At 44.3% G+C, this 20,701-nt stretch overlaps 1 protein-coding gene across 1 annotated transcript in view; it reads left to right on the forward strand.

Annotated features, from left to right (window-relative positions):
• The window catches only part of LOC106582899 (mannosyl-oligosaccharide 1,2-alpha-mannosidase IA), a 218,701-nt gene that overhangs the window by 83,336 nt on the left and 114,664 nt on the right, over positions 1 to 20,701 (forward strand). Inside the window, exon 2 of the mRNA XM_014166496.2 lies at positions 14,808 to 14,904. Within this exon, the coding sequence (XP_014021971.1) occupies positions 14,808 to 14,904 (97 nt within the window). The remainder of the gene's footprint in view (positions 1 to 14,807; positions 14,905 to 20,701) is intronic.

Consider the following 20,701-nt stretch of genomic DNA (forward strand, 5'->3'; position numbering starts at 1 on the left):
AGGGAAATTGTGTTTTTACCGAGCTGGCTTTTCTTACGTGAAATGAAGCTAGGACACTGTTTCCCTTGGAAATGCCATCACGGGCCATCAGTAATAATAAGGCAAAACTGAGAGATGATGGCAGTGTTCACGACTTTCTGTCATTTCCCAGGATAAGTCACACACGCAGACGCACCCACACGCATTCTCTCTCTCTCTCTCTCTCTCTCTCTCTCTCTCTCTCTCTCTCTCTCTCTCTCTCTCTCTCTCTCTCTCTCTCTCTCTCTCTCTCTCTGAGGATAAAAGCAGTGGTTGGGCTGGTGACACCACAGAGTTCAAAGGGGCTGTCTTGGGGTTTGATGTACTGTGTGAGGCAGGGAGGTGTTTTGAAGCTAGCAGCCCCAAAGGGCTCTAGACCCGACAGGTAGAATAAGAGAACCTGTTCAGAGGATGGCACTGTTAAAGTAATAAACCGTTAGTCAGATATGCCTTTCAGACCACATTGATTATAGTCTAAATGTCTGGGGAAAGCACACCAAGGACTGGTACCAAGGCTGTCCATATTCATATTGATTTAGGGATGTCAGCAATGGTGGACACATACCGTGTTGGTTGAGGAGCTAGACTGGCACAGCGCAGGGTATAAACAGCCCACCGACTGATGCCAACTGTGTCTGGTAGAAGTCCTGATGGACACACTTTCACCTCACCATGGGCTGGTCTGGTGATTGACAGATTGCTGAACCAATTCAGATCTGTCAACCAATTTGACTGGATTTTGATAGAAGGACCTATGTGGATTGCTCTAAAATCGGAAAGCGGTGTTTTGTCATACCCTTGACGATCTCAGTCACTTGACTGCCTGTCAGACTGTGACAGCTGGTCAACACGATGAAACGATTAATTCTGTCATTTGGTAAGTGGAATGGATGGTGTGGAACTGTTGAGACAGTTTGGGGTAGTGATGTGCTATGTGATATTCAGACAGGTAAGGGAGGGTAGAAAGCTAGTTGCTCAGGCAAACAGAAAGAGAGACAGAATGACAGACAGGCAGGCATACTGACAGAGAGACAGACAGACAGACAGACCTTCCAGTTTGATGACTTCCTAATTTTAGAACCAGTTCACCTTGCATTACCTTGATTTGGGAAGGCAATTAACAGCGTCCCGTTTCCTCACCCTCCACCCTCCCAGACATAAAACTGCTCTCCTTGCACTTCTCCCGCTCTCTTAAAACAAGACCGCTGCATTCCACCCTTCTCTAAAAATGTTTACCGTAAGTGGAAAGAAACACCTGTGGATCCCCATGAAAAACACTCCTTTTGAAGTTATGGGTTGTTGGCGGATTGAGCTCTAATAAGCGTGGCCTCTCACTGTCATTATCCACAGAACACATGCCATGGGAACATAAAGAGGAACCATATCCCCAGGCAGCACACTCAAATTGGCAATTTCTTGCTCACAAATTACTTTCCGCTCCTCCGTGCGTGTCCTGCTATCCCCGCTTTTTCCATCCTCTCCTCCTCCTCTTCCCTCGCTCAAATAATACACGTTTGGTATTGGCTTGTATTTATTTTCACGAGCCCACCATTTTGGACCTCGTCCCCTTGATGTATGCTTTATTGTTGCGTTGGCGTACGGGAGGGAGAGCTCAGAGCTGTGGTCAGGAAGATGGTTCAGGTGAGGGGTGGGGAGGGGAGAAGAGAGGGTGGCCTTAGCCTTTTTGTGAACATTGTTTTTTTTTCAGAGAACTTCAGAGAGCTAGCACTTGACTTCCACCGACATTCACCGCTTCAAAGTTCATCAACTTCTCTTGCAGCGATTATCGATTGGGCCAGCCCGGTGATCCGGAGAAAAGGAAAAGAGAAGCGAAAGTCGGACTATTTCACTTTAGCTTTGTGCATTTGTCAACCTGCAACCTTACAGTCCCCAGTATGTAACTCCACTGAAGTTGTGGGAGAAATAAATTACTCACTTGAACCATGATATACTGTATTCTGAAGTGTCTTACCTTACCCACTACTAACGCACTGTCTTTCTCCCTCGGCTTAGACGGAATCTAAAGGAAAGATGTTGTGTTGATGCCTCTGCATATTAAATCCTATAAATCAGTATGTGGATTTTGGGATTACACTAGCATTTGTTTATGCAAATACAATCATTTCAGGGAATTTACAGAAATTCTACCCTCACATATAGAATTTTGCCTCACTGGTCAACAGCCCCTTCCCTAGGGGTCCCCACTCACCAGTACAGCGATCCCTGATCTCTGTGTCCCTTATGACTGTCCATGACCACCAAGCCCCCTTGTAGCTTTGCTGTGCCTTCAGGGCTCTGGACCTCCCTCCGTAGCCTTGCCCCCTTCTCTCCATCCCCATGCCCATTAGTGGTTGGTGGTCTGCCCACTCTGTCCAGCAGCCTAGTGCCCATTGGGCAAGTTGACCATGTTAAGGGTACACTGATGAACAAAGGCCAGGGAACCTGGGCCCCTGTCCTGCCATCTCCCCAGCCTCCCCTGTGCCTGCTCTTTGCCCACTCTGACTGGCACTGCGAGGCAGCCAGTGCCGCCTCCGTGTCCTGCGGGCAGAAAGTGGCGGGCACGGCCCACACAGAACTTCACAGAGATAACTAAAGCATGCCAGAGGGAAAATATACGCCAATCACATCAAAGGGAAGATATAACAAACGCCTCAATTACCAATTGGACTAAATATCGTTACACCTAGTCATTGCCTTTAATACAAGGACTTATTACTGAATGACTATTGCTCTTAAATAAGCATGGCTATTTTATATATCGGACAGAGCTCCATTGTGCCTCTCTCTTTCTCTCCTCATTGCTCCCCTATGAGGTCTAATGGGGGCAGTTATAGCTGACCGAAACCCGGGTCAGCACCATCACTAGGGCCCAGGACCCCAAACCAGCCATTTAAATAGGCTGTTTGTGGCTATTTTACTCTCCCGGCATGAATCTTTCATGGAGTCTTAACGTCTGTAGACTCTGGAGGCCTCTTGGCGCAGGCCATGCACACTCTCCTAATGATCCGATTGGAAGCAAAGTGGGTAAAGTTCTCTGCTGGAGAGAGGTAGAGACGAGCAGACACGCAGGCAGGCAGGAGCAAACACATGCACGCACACAGAGGCTGGCGAACACTCACAGCTCACACACACACACACACACACACAGGTACACACACACGTACACAGAGGAGAGTCACCTCATAGAATCTTCAAATTGCTCATTAGGCTGTTTTATCCTTTTGACATGGATAGGAATACGGGATGCAGTATTTTGATATAAACTAATAGATTCTCTATGATAGGTAGTGTATATGCTTGTGTGTGTGTTTGAGAGAGAGAGAGAGAGAGAGAGAGAGAGAGAGGGGGAGATTAAGAGAGATAGAGCAAATACTCAGTGGAAGGACTGATTTAATGGTGTTTCAAAGTGATTTCATATAAAAAAAATGATTTGCAGAAATGTTCCACCCTGTTTTTCATTAATAAGGTGAATGATAATATTTCAAATAAGTACTCTAGTTCGACGAAATTGGACGGCGAAAACCAAGGACCATGTACTTTTAATTAGTTGTGCTTGTAAAAGATGGCTAAATGTTTCCATGGCAAAGAAAAATCTATTATGTTCCAAGTATACAATTACTGTGAACTTAGCATTGCGGCCAAAGGAGACAGGGTGTTCAACATTCTGTATTGAATACATGTTCTCTATTGACACCATTTGACAAGGTAAATTATTTCCAAGCATGCTGTGCATATCCCAGCATCCCTTTTGTCAGATGCAGAGCCATCTGAACCATTAGAATTTCAATACATTTACCCAAACAAACATTCCGTCACACTGTTTTTATTCCATTGAATATATACCTGTATGACTCAAACAAATCACTCCCTCTAATTGCCATTAGGGCTGTGTTCAGTCGTTCAGTAGCCAAGTGGAGCTAGCAGACAGCCATTATTTCTATGCGAACTAGCTACTTTACAGCTCTCTGTATATCCCGCTGTCCCTTTGTCGCGGTGCCTCCTTTATTTTCGTCTTGTGATAATCGACCGCAGGATTGTGCTGAGTTGGGCGGCTGAGTTAGACCCCCCCCCCCCGGTGGCCTTCAGGGTCCTGCTACAGTAGGCTACTCGAGCCTCTCCATATAAATGTGTTTTTTTTTACTGGGAGGAAATGGCTCCTCACTGATGTAGGAGCCAGTGGTAGTTGGTGAGGGGAGTGGGGAGAAGGAGGGGAGAGGTAGGGTGTGAAGAGGTGTGGAGCTGATGCGGTGCATTCTCTGCCAGAGGTCCCCATCGGCTCCCCCTCTTCCTCCCCCTCTTCCTCCCCCTCCAGGTGATGACACAGCACCTCGTTAAGGCCTCCTGTCTGGAACTGCCACGCCAGGGTGGAGGGGTGATTTATTACCAATGATCCTCCCTACCCTTCTCAGCTTAAAGAGACACTTCCCCGCTCGTGGCACAAACATAACAATTGCATTACACAACGTGTCTGGAGGGAAGGCGGACAGCAGCGAGCTCTTGGAGGCGCGCTATATGAATATTTAAGGAGCCCCCTTCTTACTGTATGTGGTGTGAAATTATCCTTTTTTTCGGAGGTTTTGTGGTCAACATTGAACAGTATTATACTATTTGGTTGGGGACTGTTTAAAGGTGAAGTATTTTTGCTGGCTTTGGATGGTGGGCAAAAAAACTTGCACAAATGCACATTGGCTGCGTTCACACAGGCATCCCAATTCTGATCTTTTTTCCACAAATTGGTCTTTTGACCTATCACATCAGATCGTTTCACATCAGATCTTTTTCAAAGCTGATCTGATTAGTCAAAAGACCAATTAGCCTGTGTAAACGCAGCCATAGATACACACACACACACACACACACACAGACACATGGGAGGGAAGGGATTTGCATAAACACCTACGTACACACCCCTACTGTATTTAGGCTAGTATTATAACTGCATACCTAGTACTGTATTTGAACGAAAGGTTATTCAGAGTTATTCTGCTTCAGTGTTTATTGAGATGAAATGTGCCACCCTGGTGGCTTGTGTGTGTGTGTGTGTGTGTGTGTGTGTGTGTGTGTGTGTGTGTGTGTGTGTGTGTGTGTGTGTGTGTGTGTGTGTATTTGTATATACTGTATGTGTGTGCTTGCATGTGTCAGTAATAGAGTGGTACGCATGTTTCAATGCGTTTCTTGGAGAGACAGACACATAAACAATGCACACATTTACACACACACACACACACACACACACACACACACACACACACACACATTGCTAGCGGCAAGAGACCGCAGTAGTACTGTGTCCCTTCTGCTCTCACTATATTTAGCTGTCAGTAGGTGACAGACAGACAAACAATAGTTTTTATGGACAAATGTAGGCATTTTTTTTATCCCTGTTTCATTTGCTTCTGTTTAAGAAATGTTTTTCAACAGAATCGGCAGAATTAATACACCCCTGATCACGCGTAAACGCAGTTCACTTTCATAGCAGCCACGTTGTATTCCTTCTCTCCTCTATGCACTCTCCCCCTCTCACCTTTTCCCTTCGTTTGTGGACTTCAATGCACAACACATCAGCTGTATGTGACCAGGCGAAAAAACCTTTCCAAACCAAACCTTCATATCATGACTGCTAACCGCTACACACAGCCTACATCGTTGTCACCATATTAGCTAAAGTAACATCCTAGTCAACATACCTAATAGAACTAATGTGTTAATAAACCCACTACAATCATGCAGTAACGTTACAGTGTATAGTCAGTAAGCAGTTACACCGGCAGGCCCCAGTGGCAATAAATTAATAAAACCAAAAGCTTACCTTGACTTGGAAGAGTTCCAGTGTTGTGTTGGATAGTCATAGCCAGCTAGCTAACATTGCATCCCTCTGTTTGAGCTGGGTGTTTGAGTAGGGTAAACTAGGTAGCTGCATTTGCTAGCTAAGTAAGTGAAACTGAAAGTGAACAAAATTTGCTTCATTTTTGAATAAATTAATTTGTTGAAAACTGTTAAACTATTGTCTTTCTCTCTCTTTGAGCCAACTACTCACCACATTTGTTGCACTGCAGTGGTAGCTAGCTGTATCTTATGCTATCGGTACTATATTAAATATCTGATCCTTTGATTGGGTGGACAACATGTCAGTTCATGCTGCAGGAGCTCTGATAGGTTGGAGGACGTCCTCAGGAAGGTGTCATAATAACTGTGTAAGTCTATATAAGTTTTAATACATTATTTGGTGACGTATAGTTTTTTTTCTCTCTCTCTCTCCCTCCCTCTCTCTGTCTCTCTGTCTCTGTGTCTCTGTGTCTCTGTCTGTGTCTGTCTGTCTGATCCACTGGAGGGCGTATTGCCCTGTGTGTGTTCAGTATGTGTGTGTGTGCTCAGTCTTCTACACTGTAGGGCCAGCTCTATAATTGTTAATGGTACTCTTTACACCCAGTGGGACAGTTAGGCTCTCGAGGGCCCCGTGGAGATAGAGGTGAACACGCCCTCTGTGCTGGGACCCAGAGGAGGCCCCTGGCTTACACCTCGTTCAGATTAAATACAATTCCTCTCTTAGTAGAAGTGTAATGTTTATACACATCATCTTGAATGCAGTTTCCTTGTCACTCACAATGTGTTGTAGGGGTTTGGAGGAAGAGATTTTCCAGCTCTTAGTCCTTCAAAGTAAGTTATTGGTGAGAGAGGGACAAATAGTGTATGAGAGATAGAGATAAAACCAGTATCAACCAGATAAAAAGAAAGAAAGATACACAGACAGACAGAGAGAGACAGATACTGCTGAAGTCAGGGTAGCTTGGCATTGGAGTCTTCAGAGATCAGAGTCCCTCTCATTGTGCACGGCCTTGTCAGGATTTGAATACTGTCTGTTCAGCACTTGAGTGTGATTAAAGCAAGTGACTTCTAAATGGCTGCCTTGCACACTGAGCTGTGATGGGTTGCTGTTTGTGTGTGTGTGTGTGTGTGAAGAAACACAATGAATCTCCATATTCCACACTCTTTTGTTTATCTATTTCAAGCTTCCACTAATGCACATGCACTGTTTTTTCCCCATTCTCGCATTTTCCCTCCAAATGAGGATGTATGGCTAGAAGCCCGACATAGAAGATGGAAACTGTCAGAGTGGGGATTGATACGTCTGGGGATTTTTCTCATCTCTTTTTTTTTTTGAATAATGCAGCATTCCCGCTGGGAGCAGTGGGTGGCCTAATGAGATAGGATGGGAACTGTACCATTCTTACCGGGAGGGAGAGCGGATGATGGTTTGATTGACAGCTTTGTAGGAGATGGAGGATTAAGACGTGGGATAGATGATTGCCTGACTGACGCTGTCTTGTGTGTATCAGTGTAGAATAGGCTAGCACTTATTCATTCCTTTATTCATCCCCTGAGAACCCACTTGTTACTTCTCATGTATTATGATGTGTTCATCTAATGTACATTTATCTAAAATGACTTATTATCACATAGCAAGTGTTTTTATGACATATGTGAGGTGGAAATTTAACTGACAACCTTGATGTCTCCTCCAGCAACATGCTCCAACCGACTGAGCATTCTGGACCGTATGTACTTGTACATGGACTGAATAGGCTCAATAGGCTCACAGACCATTGCTTTTCATATCAAACAAGTCTACCCTGTTGCTGGGCAGAATGGTTTGAGGAAGGTATGGGGTAGACAGGAGAGCAGTGCAGGTTGGCATTTGCTTCACTATAACTTTCACCTCAGATATTGGGCTTAATAGTGAAGGCAAACCCCTCTTGAAGCAATAGACAATTGTAACTGCATGGAGGTGAGGTGGGAGCTATTTTAGCCAGCACGGTGGAAGTGGTTAACCCACAGTACCCTTCCATATGAAAAATGTCTTGTTCACTCTCTATTCTCTGTTATCAGGGATGTGAAAAATGGTGTCACTGTGAGTGTCCTTATTCGGCAATCAGCATGCATATACCTTGGATTTCCAGGAACCTGATTTTGAAGGAATGCAGTGCCATTAAAGGGCTGATAACCTTCAAAAGTGTGATCTGGAAAGCTTTCTGTCAGTTTCCTATGCTATATTAATAATATTCCCGATTCCTGTCTTTCTGTCAGCAATAGCAAGGGTGTTTACACCAGTGTACAGTACCTTCTGCTCTCTAAAAAAAGCTCCTCTTCCCTCACTGGCTCCTGGATGGCTGTTAGTTCAGTTTTACCCTCTTTAATCAGTCTATGCGTCGTCCCTCACTCCCGCCTTCCATCTTCTCTCTCTCACCTTACAGCTTTCACGCCGACGGATACTGACGGATGTACCATACTGTACGTTTTCCTTCCTTTCCTACAATCTTACCCTCTGCCAAAGAAGTGGTTTTACTTAGCCATCCTGCTAATTGATTTAGCCCTCTCTCCACCTCCATCGTTCCATACATGCTAACTCTCTGTAGTTGGGTACTGAATGCCTGTCAAATGTTTTCCCTCTTTCAGTCTTTGCGATGCGGAGGGATTTATAATTTAAGAGCAGGCACTTTGAAGGGTCTCACATAACCATGAAGGTATCGATTAAATATCATTGTGACGAGGATCCTCACTGTGCTGGCTAAGTGGGAGATCTGCCATAGTTAGGCATCCGGAAAAGGCTACAAAGCGTTGCGGCTTGCCAGTCGAAGCCCGGGCTTTCTCTCTCTACCTCTTTTGGGTGCAGACTGTACACATGTTGGTCCCTGCACAGCTTGCGATGCCATGTGTTCGATAACGTGTTTGTTATGCACCAGCTCAGTGATCCAATCTACGCTGGAAGCACCATTTGGGTTTCTAAGAATTACATTCAATGCAGTTGATACATTTCCAATGTGATGCACTGCTTCTCCAATCAAAAATAAAAGCTCTCTTTAGCCCAAATATGCTTGATACAGTCCTAATCTCTTTGTATGTAATGGGATGTAAACACAGCAAAAAAAGAAACGTCCCTTTTTCAGGACCCTGTCTTTAAAAAATAATTTGTAAAAATCCAAATAACTTCACAGATCTTCATTGTAAAAGGTTTAAACACTGTTTCCCATGCTTGTTCAATGAACCATAAACAATTAATGAACATGCACCTGTGGAACGGTCGTTAAGACACTAACAGCTTACAGACGGTAGGCAATTAAGGTCACAGTTATGAAAACTTAGGACACTAAAGAGGTCTTTCTACTGACTCTGAAAAACACCAAAAGAAAGATGCCCAGGGTCCCTGCTCATCTGCGTGAACGTGCCTTAGGCATGCTGCAAGGAGGCATGAGGACTGCAGATGTGGCCAGGGCAATAAATTGCAATGTCCGTACTGTGAAACGCCTAAGACAGCGCTACAGGGAGACAGGACGGACAGCTTATCGTCCTCGCAGTGGCAGACCACGTGTAACAACACCTGCACAGGATCGGTACATCCGAACATCACACCTGTGGGACAGGTACAGGATGGCAACAGCAACTGCCCGAGTTACACCAGGAACGCACAATCCCTCCATCAGTGCTCAGACTGTCCGCAATAGGCTGAGAGAGGCTGGACTGAGGGCTTGTAGGCCTGTTGTAAGGCAGGTCCTCACCACAAACCCACCGTTGCTGGACCAGACAGGACTGGCAAAAAGTGCTCTTCACTGACAAGTCGTGGTTTTGTCTCACCAGGGGTGATTGTTGGATTCGCGTTTTTCTTCGAAGGAGTAAGCGTTACACGAGGCTTGTACTCTGGAGCGGGATCGATTTGGAGGGTCCGTCATGGTCTGGGGCGGCGTGTCACAGCTTCATCGGACTGAGCTTATTGTCATTGCAGGCAATCTCAATGCTGTGCATTACGGGGAAGACATCCTCCTCCCTCATGTGGTACCCTTCCTGCAGGCTCATCCTGACATGACCCTCCAGCATGACAATGCCACCAGCCATACTGCTTATTCTGTGCGTGATTTACTGCAAGGCAGAAATGTCAGTGTTCTGCCATGGCCAGCGAAGAGCCCGGATCTCAATCCCATTGGACACGTCTGGTACCTGTTGGTCGGAGGGCGAGGGCTAGGGCCATTCCCCCCAGAAATGTCAGGGAACTTGCAGGTGCCTTGGTGGAAGAGTGGGGTAACATCTCACAGCAAGAACTGGCAAATCTGGTGCAGTCCATGAGGAGGAGATGCACTGCAGTACTCAATGCAGCTGGTGGCCACACCAGATACTGACTGTTACTTTTGATTTTGACCCTCCCCTTTGTTCAGGGACACATTATTCAATTTCTGTTAGTAACATGTCTGTGGAACTTGTTCAGTTTATGTCTCAGTTGTTGAATCTTGTTATGTTCATACAAATATTTACACATGTTAAGTTTATCTGAAAATAAACGCGGTTGACAGTGAGAGGACGGTTCTTTTTTTGCCGAGTTGATGTGAGTATTTTGAGTAAAGCATTTGGAATGAATACATTTGGATACATTATCCAAAATCAGATAATGTATGGATGACTTTTATATAGCAACATTCTATATGGGATCCAGTCCCAAAAAAAAGACTGCAGTTTGCTGCTAAGCTGTGTGTTAAAACCCTGCTACAGGGGTACACAAGCTATGTTCAGAGCTGCTGTTGCATGTCCATTCTAACACAACAGATCTGGTCTATATTAATGACCACCAGGCTCCCAATCCCCTCCATTTAGTACATGACGTTACAGGCTCTCTCAATACAAACGTTTAAGCTTGTTTTTCTGCTAGCATTATTTTATGCCGTGATGATTAATAATTCATAATAAGGGTAAGGTATGAATCACCTTGGAGAGTGCACAAACACATATGCTATACGTTTCTATCTACAATTGAGTTATTGATGTAACCTTGAATGCTGTCTACCTATATTGTACTCTAAATACCCCAATTCATGTTGTTAAGTCTAAAAGAATACACCATTCAAACCAATGAGGGTTCGGAACTTTAAAGCCAATTATCTCAGAATCTTCCTTTTGCAGATGGAACCTTGTAGTCACAAGCTCTCGAAATGTTGTCTCTGCAGCCGCAACAGCACAGCAAACTGTTGATTGGTGTGTACTGGAAGAAATTGAAGAGAAGGTGTATATAGTCTTTGGGGATGAGGCTGTCCTAATATGGACACCATATCATTTAGCCTTTAGGACATTCAGTGCCAGTTCTATCCGTTGCCCAGCCTTAGTTCAGGAAAAACCATAGGGTTAAAGGTCCTGTTGTCACCTTCTCTTCATGTGCCCTGCTCCATTACAGAAGCCCTTTTTCTTCCCAGCATGCCATGCTGTCTGTCCAGAGCTGAGTAAAGACAGGCCAGTGTGTGCCCTGCTGAGAATTCGTGCTGGGCTGATAGGCTGAAGAGAACCAGCTGCCAGTTATTAATGGCTGCCCCTTATTTTAATCTGGTCCAAGGGTAGTGGTTTACACACTAGGGGCTCGTTGTATTTCCTGCTGGCCAATATTCTGCTCTCTTAACCCTTTACAGAGGAGAGGGTAGTTGTGACCTAGAGTATGGTATCCATTTTAGGCCACCCTCAGCCTCAGCCCTTTTTGTGTCAATCATCAACCCTCCTTGAGGCTGAGGGTGTCCTAAAATGGACCTCATACCAGGCTTGGCATGTCCATGGTGTATTTGTGGCGTTTGCTGTTTATCTACAGCTGCTGCTTATTTACAGCTGATTTTGATTAGAAAGCCTAAAGTCTTTCAGTGCCTTTCGTCAAATGATCAGACAGTGAGTTTTCTCATTAATGGAAGGAAAACAAATGTCTCTGTAATGATTTTCTTTGCTCATCATTTTGTTGTATTTGCTACGATCAAAACCCGGTGATACTGCATCTTTCCCAGGAGATTTTGATAAAGCTGTTGGGTGGTAGTATGTTCACTGAAGCGCTCTAAGCCATCTTGTTTTTCATGTCGAGTGTTGTCGTGCGAAAATCCTCGAGAATCAGGTTGGAAAGCATTGACTTCCGACCTCAGGGAATGGAATTGGCAAATTGCATCCTGATAAATGTGTGATTCATTTTAATCACTGGCTGCTATTGAACTGCTTTGCCCAACAACCAGCCAATTAATGAGCCAAAGAGCAGTTACGACAGGCGCCGTGTGTCTAGCGTATTTACCCCTGGCAACAGTTTGGCCCCATCCATTCGCTCTCCTAGAAAGGTTGTCTGGGTGGAAGTGTGCTAGGGCTGTAGTGGGGGGGGGCTGTAGTGGGTGCTATCGATTGGTGTGGTCTCTGATTGTGTGTGTGTGTGTGTGTGTGTGTGTGTGTGTGTGTGTGTGTGTGTGTGTGTGTGTGTGTGTGTGTGTGTGTGTGTGTGTGTGTGTGCTGCTGCTGCTGCTGCTGCTGCTGATGATGATGATGATCATCATGGCATGTTAGGCCTGTGATCCTGGCGGTCTCCGACCCTGGTCATCTCACGCCTCCCTACTGATCACAACATTGTCAGGGGATATAATTATTGCATTCTGCAATCTCTACACACTCAGTTATTTTGTGCTTTAACTGCAGAGCTTCCCCAGTCCAGATAAGGTTAACAGAGTTAACAGAGTTCAAACGTTTACAAACCCTAGCATTTATGTCAAATAAATGTTTTATCTCTGGGGAGTAGAGCAAGACTAGCGTTTAGAAAAAGTGTATTTCAACTGAAACCTGAATCCTTTGCTCTGAGGAAAAGTAATTTTGTCTGGTATTGTAAACTTTAGTGTCCTCTTTTGAACCCAAAACCTATGCTAGTCTTTTTGGCCCTGCCTGAAGAGTTATTGCCATGCAAACAAATTTGCACCATCAATATCCTTGATGCTAATCCCTAAATCATGTCTCAAGCTAGTTCTTTACTTTCACTGGATGTGGTCCTGCATAAATTATTGGCGTTAATATTGGCATATCTCTAGGCAAGAAAGCTTCTTTTGAAATAATGCCCACTCAAATTGGCTGGGACGACTATTCTGCAAAGGCTCAACAATGACACTGAGTGTGCACCTGTGGTGACTGTCGCATCCCTGTGTGTGTGGATGAGTGAGCAAGCGTTTGTGTACGTGTGTTTAAACCTGCATTAAGCCACAAAGCAGGATGTTGTTGTTTCTGCCTGTTTCTACCATTCACTCTGCTCTCATGGTCTCTGAAAGCCCAACCTTCATTGATGTTAGCCGAGCTGACTCCATTACTGCTGTAACTCACCAAGCCCAGGTAGCACCAGCTCAGCTCTCAGCCTTTCTTGAACCTTGACCCCTTTTTTTCACCAGTTGCTAGTGCTTTTAGATCTGAAGAATGTCTTCCCTCTCTGTTACGGAGGCTTTTCGCTGTTATATGTGAGAACACTCTGTCATAGACTAATTTGTGCACCAAATTTGAGAGAAATACGCTTTTTGTGCATATGGAACATTTCTGAGATCTTTTATTTCAGCTCATGAAACATGGCACCAACGCTTTACATGTTGTGGTTTATATTTTGGTTCAGTATATGTTGCATGTGTGTCTTGGGCTTAGATGGATGCTGCTAGCCTGTTCTCACTTAACCTCTGGAGACTACCACAGACTCATTCAGTGTTCACGATATAAATCACATCATATTACCACTCCGCCTCTGAAAAAATATTTTCTTGTTGTGTCAGTCAACCAAATCAAATTCTGGTGTGGTGGTTAGCCAATTTCCTCAGTGGGAGATTTACAGGAAGTAGGAATTATGCTTTGGTTTCAATATTTACATGTATATCAGTGGCCTTAACTCTTCCTTTTGTGTTTTTATGATTGATTCATATTCAGAAGATCATTTGCTTTTAATATTCTTATCCTCGTTGATAGTACAATATATTTCACTGCAGAAAAAAACGCTCTGACAGACGTCCAGGTGATTGTACTGGAGGTTTCCAGAAAGTCAGCCACACAGAGCTCAGCCGCACAGAGCTCAGCCGCACAGAGCTCAGCCGCACAGAGCTCAGCCGCACAGAGCTCAGCCGCACAGAGCTCAGCCACACAGAGCTCAGCCACACAGAGCACGAACTTGCATAGCCTTTACTCAACGTCAAAACAAAAAGTACATATTAACAAATAAACTCTCTAAGTGTATCGCCTCCTAGAGAAGAGAAAACAAACAAGAACATTGCCTGAAACATTGCCTCGGCTGCTGTCAGTCTCTGCCTAGTCATGAATTTATGCATTCATTTGATGCATGGGCTCTTCCAGTCATAATCATTCAATTGGGCTCCTGAGTGGCGAAGCGGTCTAAGTCACTGCATCTCAGTGCAAGAGACGTCACTTCAGTCCCTGGTTCGAATCGATTGGGAGTCCCATAGGGCGGTGCACAATTTGCCCAGTGTCGTCTGGGTTTGGCCGGGGTAGGCCGTCATTGTAAATAAGAATGTGTTCTTAACTGCCTTGCCTAGTTAAATAAATAAAAAATGTTGTTCTGGAGATACCCTAAACCACTTCATTTTACACTGCCTAAAATGCAGAAAACTTGGTTACTTTTATTGTTGGCATAACACAATTAAATCACTTTGACCATATCAGTCAGTGGGAAAAAACATGATTATTTTTAATTGAGGAGATCTTGGAAGGTTTTTGGAAGGAGAATGGCGATCCACCTTGTTTTTAATTTGATTTAACAGGGTTAGTTGGGGGTATTGTCAATGGCGTTGTTTACCAGTGTGGTTTATGTGTGATAATTGCATGCCTGTCTTAAATCCACAGCAAAACAATAATCCGTCATTGACATTACTGCAGGCCACCATTCCAGTTTAATTAAGGCTGTTGTTGTGAATCAGGTGGTTTGCCATCAGTTTAGTGACTGACCTGTGTTCTTAACCCCATCACCTGTTTTTATGTTTCAGATGATGAAGTTTGCCTGGGACAACTACAAGAGCTTCGCCTGGGGCAAGAACGAGCTACGGCCCCTGACCAGGAATGGCCACATTGGGAACATGTTTGGTGAGTAGTGTTTTGTGTCCCCAAGCTAAAAGGCCCCATAGGCCCCATAGGCCCCCACAGGTTACTGGGGAGCTGCTCGCGAAGGTCTTACAGTCTTTGTCAAAAACAGTCATGTACATCTGAGTGACAGGATATCCGGTGATAAAGCTCTTAATAAAAGTGAGATCATCTTTTAATGAGGATTGGGTTGGTGGGCCTTTGTCTGTCTGACACGCCTGACTTCCTCCACATCCTGTCTACTGGGATTGTGGAGTATTGAGGCCATTGTGTGAAACAATGCTCACCTTTCTCTCAGAGGTTTGATGGCATCTCTTCTCTGTCTCTCATCATGTAGTAGTAATAAGATAATGTGTCTTCCCGAATAGAAATACATGTAAATGTGAATTGTACTGTAGTATTCATGTAAATGCCATACATTATGCAAAAAGGGTGATAACTCAGCCTTCTCTCTTCCCCATGTGCTGGAATTAAGACCTACAAAAGAGACCTTATCCAACCTCTGTATGATGTCTGGTTGTATTTCATAGCCCTACAGATGTCGGATTTTAATTTGATCAGTATGGAGAACTTTCCTGCAATGCAGGACATTTAAAATGTGTAGTGTATTGGAGGTTTTAGCAAGGCTTCTAAAGTTTGTCATTTCCATTTAGAAAGTTTAGACTTGATTTTCCCTTATGAAAAATGTATCAACCCCTGCCAAAATGTTCATTAATCATAATGCACATAATCATTCATTTCCTTTTGCTGCACGATTATTTTCCTCCAGTAGCAAACTGGCTCAATTTAAGATCTTACGTCTGTAAGTTTTATTTTATTTATTTATTTATTTCACCTTTATTTAACCAGGTAGGCAAGTTGAGAACAAGTTCTCATTTACAACTGCGACCTGGCCAAGATAAAGCAAAGCAGTTCGACACATATAGCAACACAGAGTTACACATGGAGTAAAACAAACATACAGTCAATAATACAGTAGAAAAATAAGTATATATACAATGTGAGCAAATGAGGTGAGATAAGGGAGGTAAAGGCAATAAATAGGCCATGGTGGCGAAGTAAATACAATATAGCAATTAAAACACTGGAATGGTAGATTTGACAGTAGATGAGTGTGCAAAGTAGAAATACTGGAGTGCAAAGGAACAAAATAAATAAATAAATACACTAGGGGGAAGAGGTAGTTGTTTGGGCTATTTATAGATGGGCTATGTACAGGTGCAGTGGTCTGTGAGCTGCTCTGACAGCTGGTGCTTAAAGCTAGTGAGGGAGATAAGTGTTTCCAGTTTCAGAGATTTTTGTTGAGTAGGGTGTTGGAGGCTATTTTGTAAATGACATCACCAAAGTCGAGGATCGGTAAGATGGTCAGTTTTACGAGGGTATGTTTGGCAGCATGAGTGAAGGATGCTTTGTTGCGAAATAGGAAGCCAATTCTAGATTTAACTTTGGATTGGAGATGTTTTATGTGAGTCTGGAAGGAGAGTTTACAGTCTAACCAGATACCTAGGTATTTGTAGTTGTCCACATATTCTAAGTCAGAACCGTCCAGAGTAGTGATGCTGGACGGGCGGGCAGGTGCAGGCAGCCATCGGTTGAAGAGCATGCATTTAGTTTTACTTGTATTTAAGAGCAGTTGGAGGCCACGGAAGGAGAGTTATATGGCATTGAAGCTCGTCTGGAGGGTTGTTAACACAGTGTCCAAAGAAGGGCCAGAAGTATACAGAATGGTGTTGTCTGCGTAGAGGTGGATCAGAGACTCACCAGCAGCAAGAGCGACATCATTGATATATACAGAGAAGAGAGTCGGCCCAAGAATTTAACCCCAGTCGAGGCAATCATTTGAGAAACCAAGGCTGTTGAGTCTGCCGATGAGGATGTGGTGATGGACAGAGTCGAAAGCCTTGGCCAGGTCAATGAATACGGCTGCACAGTACTGTTTCTTATCGATGGTGGTTAAGATATCGTTTAGGGCCTTGAGCGTGGCTGAGGTGCATCCATGACCAGCTCTGAAACCAGATTGCATAGCGGAGAAGGTACGGTGGGATTCGAAATGGTCGGTGATCTGTTTGTTAACTTGGCTTTCAAAGACCTTAGAAAGGCAGGGTAGGATAGATATAGGTCTGTAGCAGTTTGGGTCAAGAGTGTCCCCCCCTTTGAAGAGGGGGATGACCGCAGCTGCTTTCCAATCTTTGGGAATCTCAGACGACACGAAAGAGAGGTTGAACAGGCTAGTAATAGGGGTTGCAACAATTTTGGCAGATAATTTTAGAAAGAAAGGGTCCAGATTGTCTAGCCCGGCTGATTTGTGGGGGTCCAGATTTTGCAGCTCTTTCAGAACATCAGCTGACTGGGTTTGGGAGAAGGAGAAATGGGGAAGGCTTGGGCAAGTTGCTGTGGGGGATGCAGTGCTGTTGACTGGGGTAGGGGTGGCCAGGTGGAAAGAATGGCCAGCCGTTGAAAAATGCTTATTGAAATTCTCAATTATAGTGGATTTATCGGTGGTGACAGAGTTTCCTATCCTCAGTGCAGTGGGCAGCTGGGAGGAGGTGCTCTTATTCTCCATGGACTTTACAATGTCCCAGAACTTTTTTGAGTTTGTGTTGCAGGAAGCAAATTTCTGCTTGAAAAAGCTAGCCTTGGCTTTTCTAACTGCCTGTGTATATAGGTTTCTAACTTCCCTAAAAAGTTTAATTTCACGGGGGCTATTCGATGCTAATGCGGGATGCCACAGGATGTTTTTGTGTTGGTTAAGGGCAGTCAGGTCTGGAGAGAACCAAGGGCTATATCTGTTCCTGGTTCTAAATTTGTTGAATGGGGCATGCTTATTTAAGATGGTGAGGAAGGCATTTTTTTAAATAACCAGGCATCCTCTACTGACGGGATGAGGTCGATATCCTTCCAGGATACCCGGGCCAGGTCGATTAGAAAGGCCTGCTCGCTGAAGTGTTTCAGGGAGCGTTTGATAGTGATGAGTGGAGGTCGTTTGACCGCTGACCCATTACGGATGCAGGCAATGAGGCAGTGATTGCTGAGATCTTGGTTGAAAACAGCAGAGGTGTATTTAGAGGGCAAGTTGGTTAGGATGATATCTATGAGGGTGCCCGTGTTTACGGCATTGAGGTTGTACCTAGTAGGTTCATTGATAATTTGTGCGAGATTGAGGGCATCAAGCTTAGATTGTAGGATGGCCGGGGTGTTAAGTATGTCACAGTTTAGGTCACCTAGCAGCACGAGCTCTGAAGATAGATGAGGGACAATCAGTTCACATATGGTATCCAGAGCACAGCTGGGGGCAGAGGGTGGTCTATAGCAGGTGGCCACGGTGAGAGACTTGTTTTTAGAGAGGTGGATTTTTAAAAGTAGAAGTTCAAATTGTTTGGGTGCAGACCTGGATAGTAGGACAGAACTCTGCAGGCTATCTCTGCAGTAGATTGCAACACCGCCCCCTTTGGCCGTTCGATCTTGTCTGAAAATGTTGTAGCTAGGGATGGAGATTTCAGAGTTATTGGTGGTCTTCCTAAGCCAGGATTCAGACACGGCTAAGACATCCGGGTTGGTAGAGTGTGCTAAAGCAGTGAATAAAACAAAGGAGGAGGCTTCTAATGTTAACATGCATGAAACCAAGGCTTTTACGATTACAGAAGTCATCAAAAGAGAGCGCCTGGGGAATAGGAGTGGAGCTAGGCACTGCAGGGCCTGGATTCACCTCTACATTGCCAGAGGAACAGAGGAGGAGTAGGATAAGGGTACGGCTAAAAGCCATGAGAATTGGACAACTAGCACGTCCAGAACAGAGAGTAAAAGGAGCAGGTTTCTGGGGGCGATAAAATAGATTCAAGGTATAGTGTACAGACAAAGGTATGGTAGGATGTGAATACAGTGGAGGTAAACCTAGGCATTGAGTGATGATGAAAGAGATATTGTCTCTAGAAACATCATTGAAACCAGGTGATGTCATCACATGTGTGGGTGGTGGAACTGAAGGGTTGGATTAGGTGTAATGAGCAGGGCTAGAGGCTCTACAGTGAAATTTACATTTTTTGTGATTTAGCAGACGCTCTTATCCAGAGTGACTTACAGTAGTGAATGCATACATTTCATACATTTTTTTCTCCGTACTGGTCCCCCGTGGGAATTGAACCCACAACCCTGGCGTTGCAAACACCATGCTCTACCAACTGAGCCACACGGGAAATAAGCCAGTAAACACTAACCAGAACAGCAATGGACAAGGCATATTGACATTAAGGAGAGGCATGCTTAGCCGAGTGATCATAAGGGTCCAGTGAGTAGTGAGGTTGGTTGGGGTTACGGCGATTCAGACAGCTAGCCGAGCCATGGGTAGCAAGCTAGCAGAAGATGGGAGTCTGTTTTTAGCCACCCCGTGCGTTTACGTCGGTAGATTAATGGGTTCCGTGTGGTAGAGGGGACCAATCCAATTGTCAAAATAGTTATAGTTATAGTGCCCCAAGAAGATTGTTCGATAGACCTGTTCAGACAGCAGCCGATATGCTCAAGACAGCTAACGATTAGCGAGCCGCAGTTAGCAGATGGGCGTTCAGGTTACGTTGCGATGGAGGGGCCAGTTGAATAACTCCCTCGGGCAGATAGCGTCGGAATTCCAGTCGTGAAGGCCCGGTGGGGCTCCGCATCGGCAGTAAAACGGGTCCGGATAGGTGATTGTAGCCCAGGAGTGGCTGATGGAACTCTTCAGCTGGCTAGCTCCGGGATAATTGGTGTTTGCTCCGGAATCGACCTTATGCAATAGTCACTCGGATAGCAGCTAGTTAGCTGCAATCCAGGTGTAAATGTCCAGAGCTTGCGGTAGAATTCGGGGATATGGAGAGAAAATAGGTCCGGTATGCTCTGGTCTGAGTCGCGTTGTAGCTTTACGAGGTGAATAATACTTTTGAAAAAAACTTTTAAAAAATAAGATCAGCACCACATTTGGTGAGGCGGGTTGCAGGAGAGTGTTTTGAAGTTGAGTTTCTAGAAAAAATACAAAAAGATATGCGAAGAAAAAGACAAAAAGACATAAAATACATACACACGGGACAAGAGGAGGACAAAGGACATCTGACTGTGCTACGCCATCTTGGAAACCTTGAAGAAGCTATAGAAATAGAATATAAACGCAATAGAAGCGTTGTTTCTTGTACTATTGTCTCTTGTGTCTTTAGAGGACTGTTTCACTTTGATGTCCTTTTTCTTCTGGCCTTATTTTGTCTTTCTTTTATTCTGTTAACTAGATATTCTTTGTTATTCTTTGTTAACTAGCTAGCTTCTTCCAGGAGAGTCCCTAGCAACTGCTTAGCAACTGGTAAACAATTCAGCTAGCTAAGATAACTGTACAATTTTATGAAAAATAGTTACTTTTTCAAAAGCCTATCTTCTTTGTTTGTTGCTTGTTTTGTCTCCAATTCAGTCTTGCAGTTTTCTTTTGCTTTTTTTCCAATGTACTTCACTCTAAAAAACTCTAAAAAAAAACATGTTAATTTCAATATGTAGGAGCTCATTATTTCAGCAGCTGCTGCTCAATTTGGAACTCCGGAATAACAGTAACCATCTGTGTATGGGTTATCAATATGATCATTCTGGTAAGGAACCCTAATGGTAGCTGCCTGAAAGATCCTTTAAAGAAATATCGGTATATTCTATGTTACAGCAGCTGTGTTGACCTACTGTAACACATGGGAAGATCTTACATCTTCTAAATAGTATTGCCATTTTTGCTCTACCTAATTACACAGTACCACTAAGGTACCATTATGCAGTGAAATGTAGAAATAACACAGACAGC

This window comes from Salmo salar, chromosome ssa02 (assembly GCF_905237065.1).
Source record: "Salmo salar chromosome ssa02, Ssal_v3.1, whole genome shotgun sequence".
Taxonomy (NCBI): domain Eukaryota; kingdom Metazoa; phylum Chordata; class Actinopteri; order Salmoniformes; family Salmonidae; genus Salmo; species Salmo salar.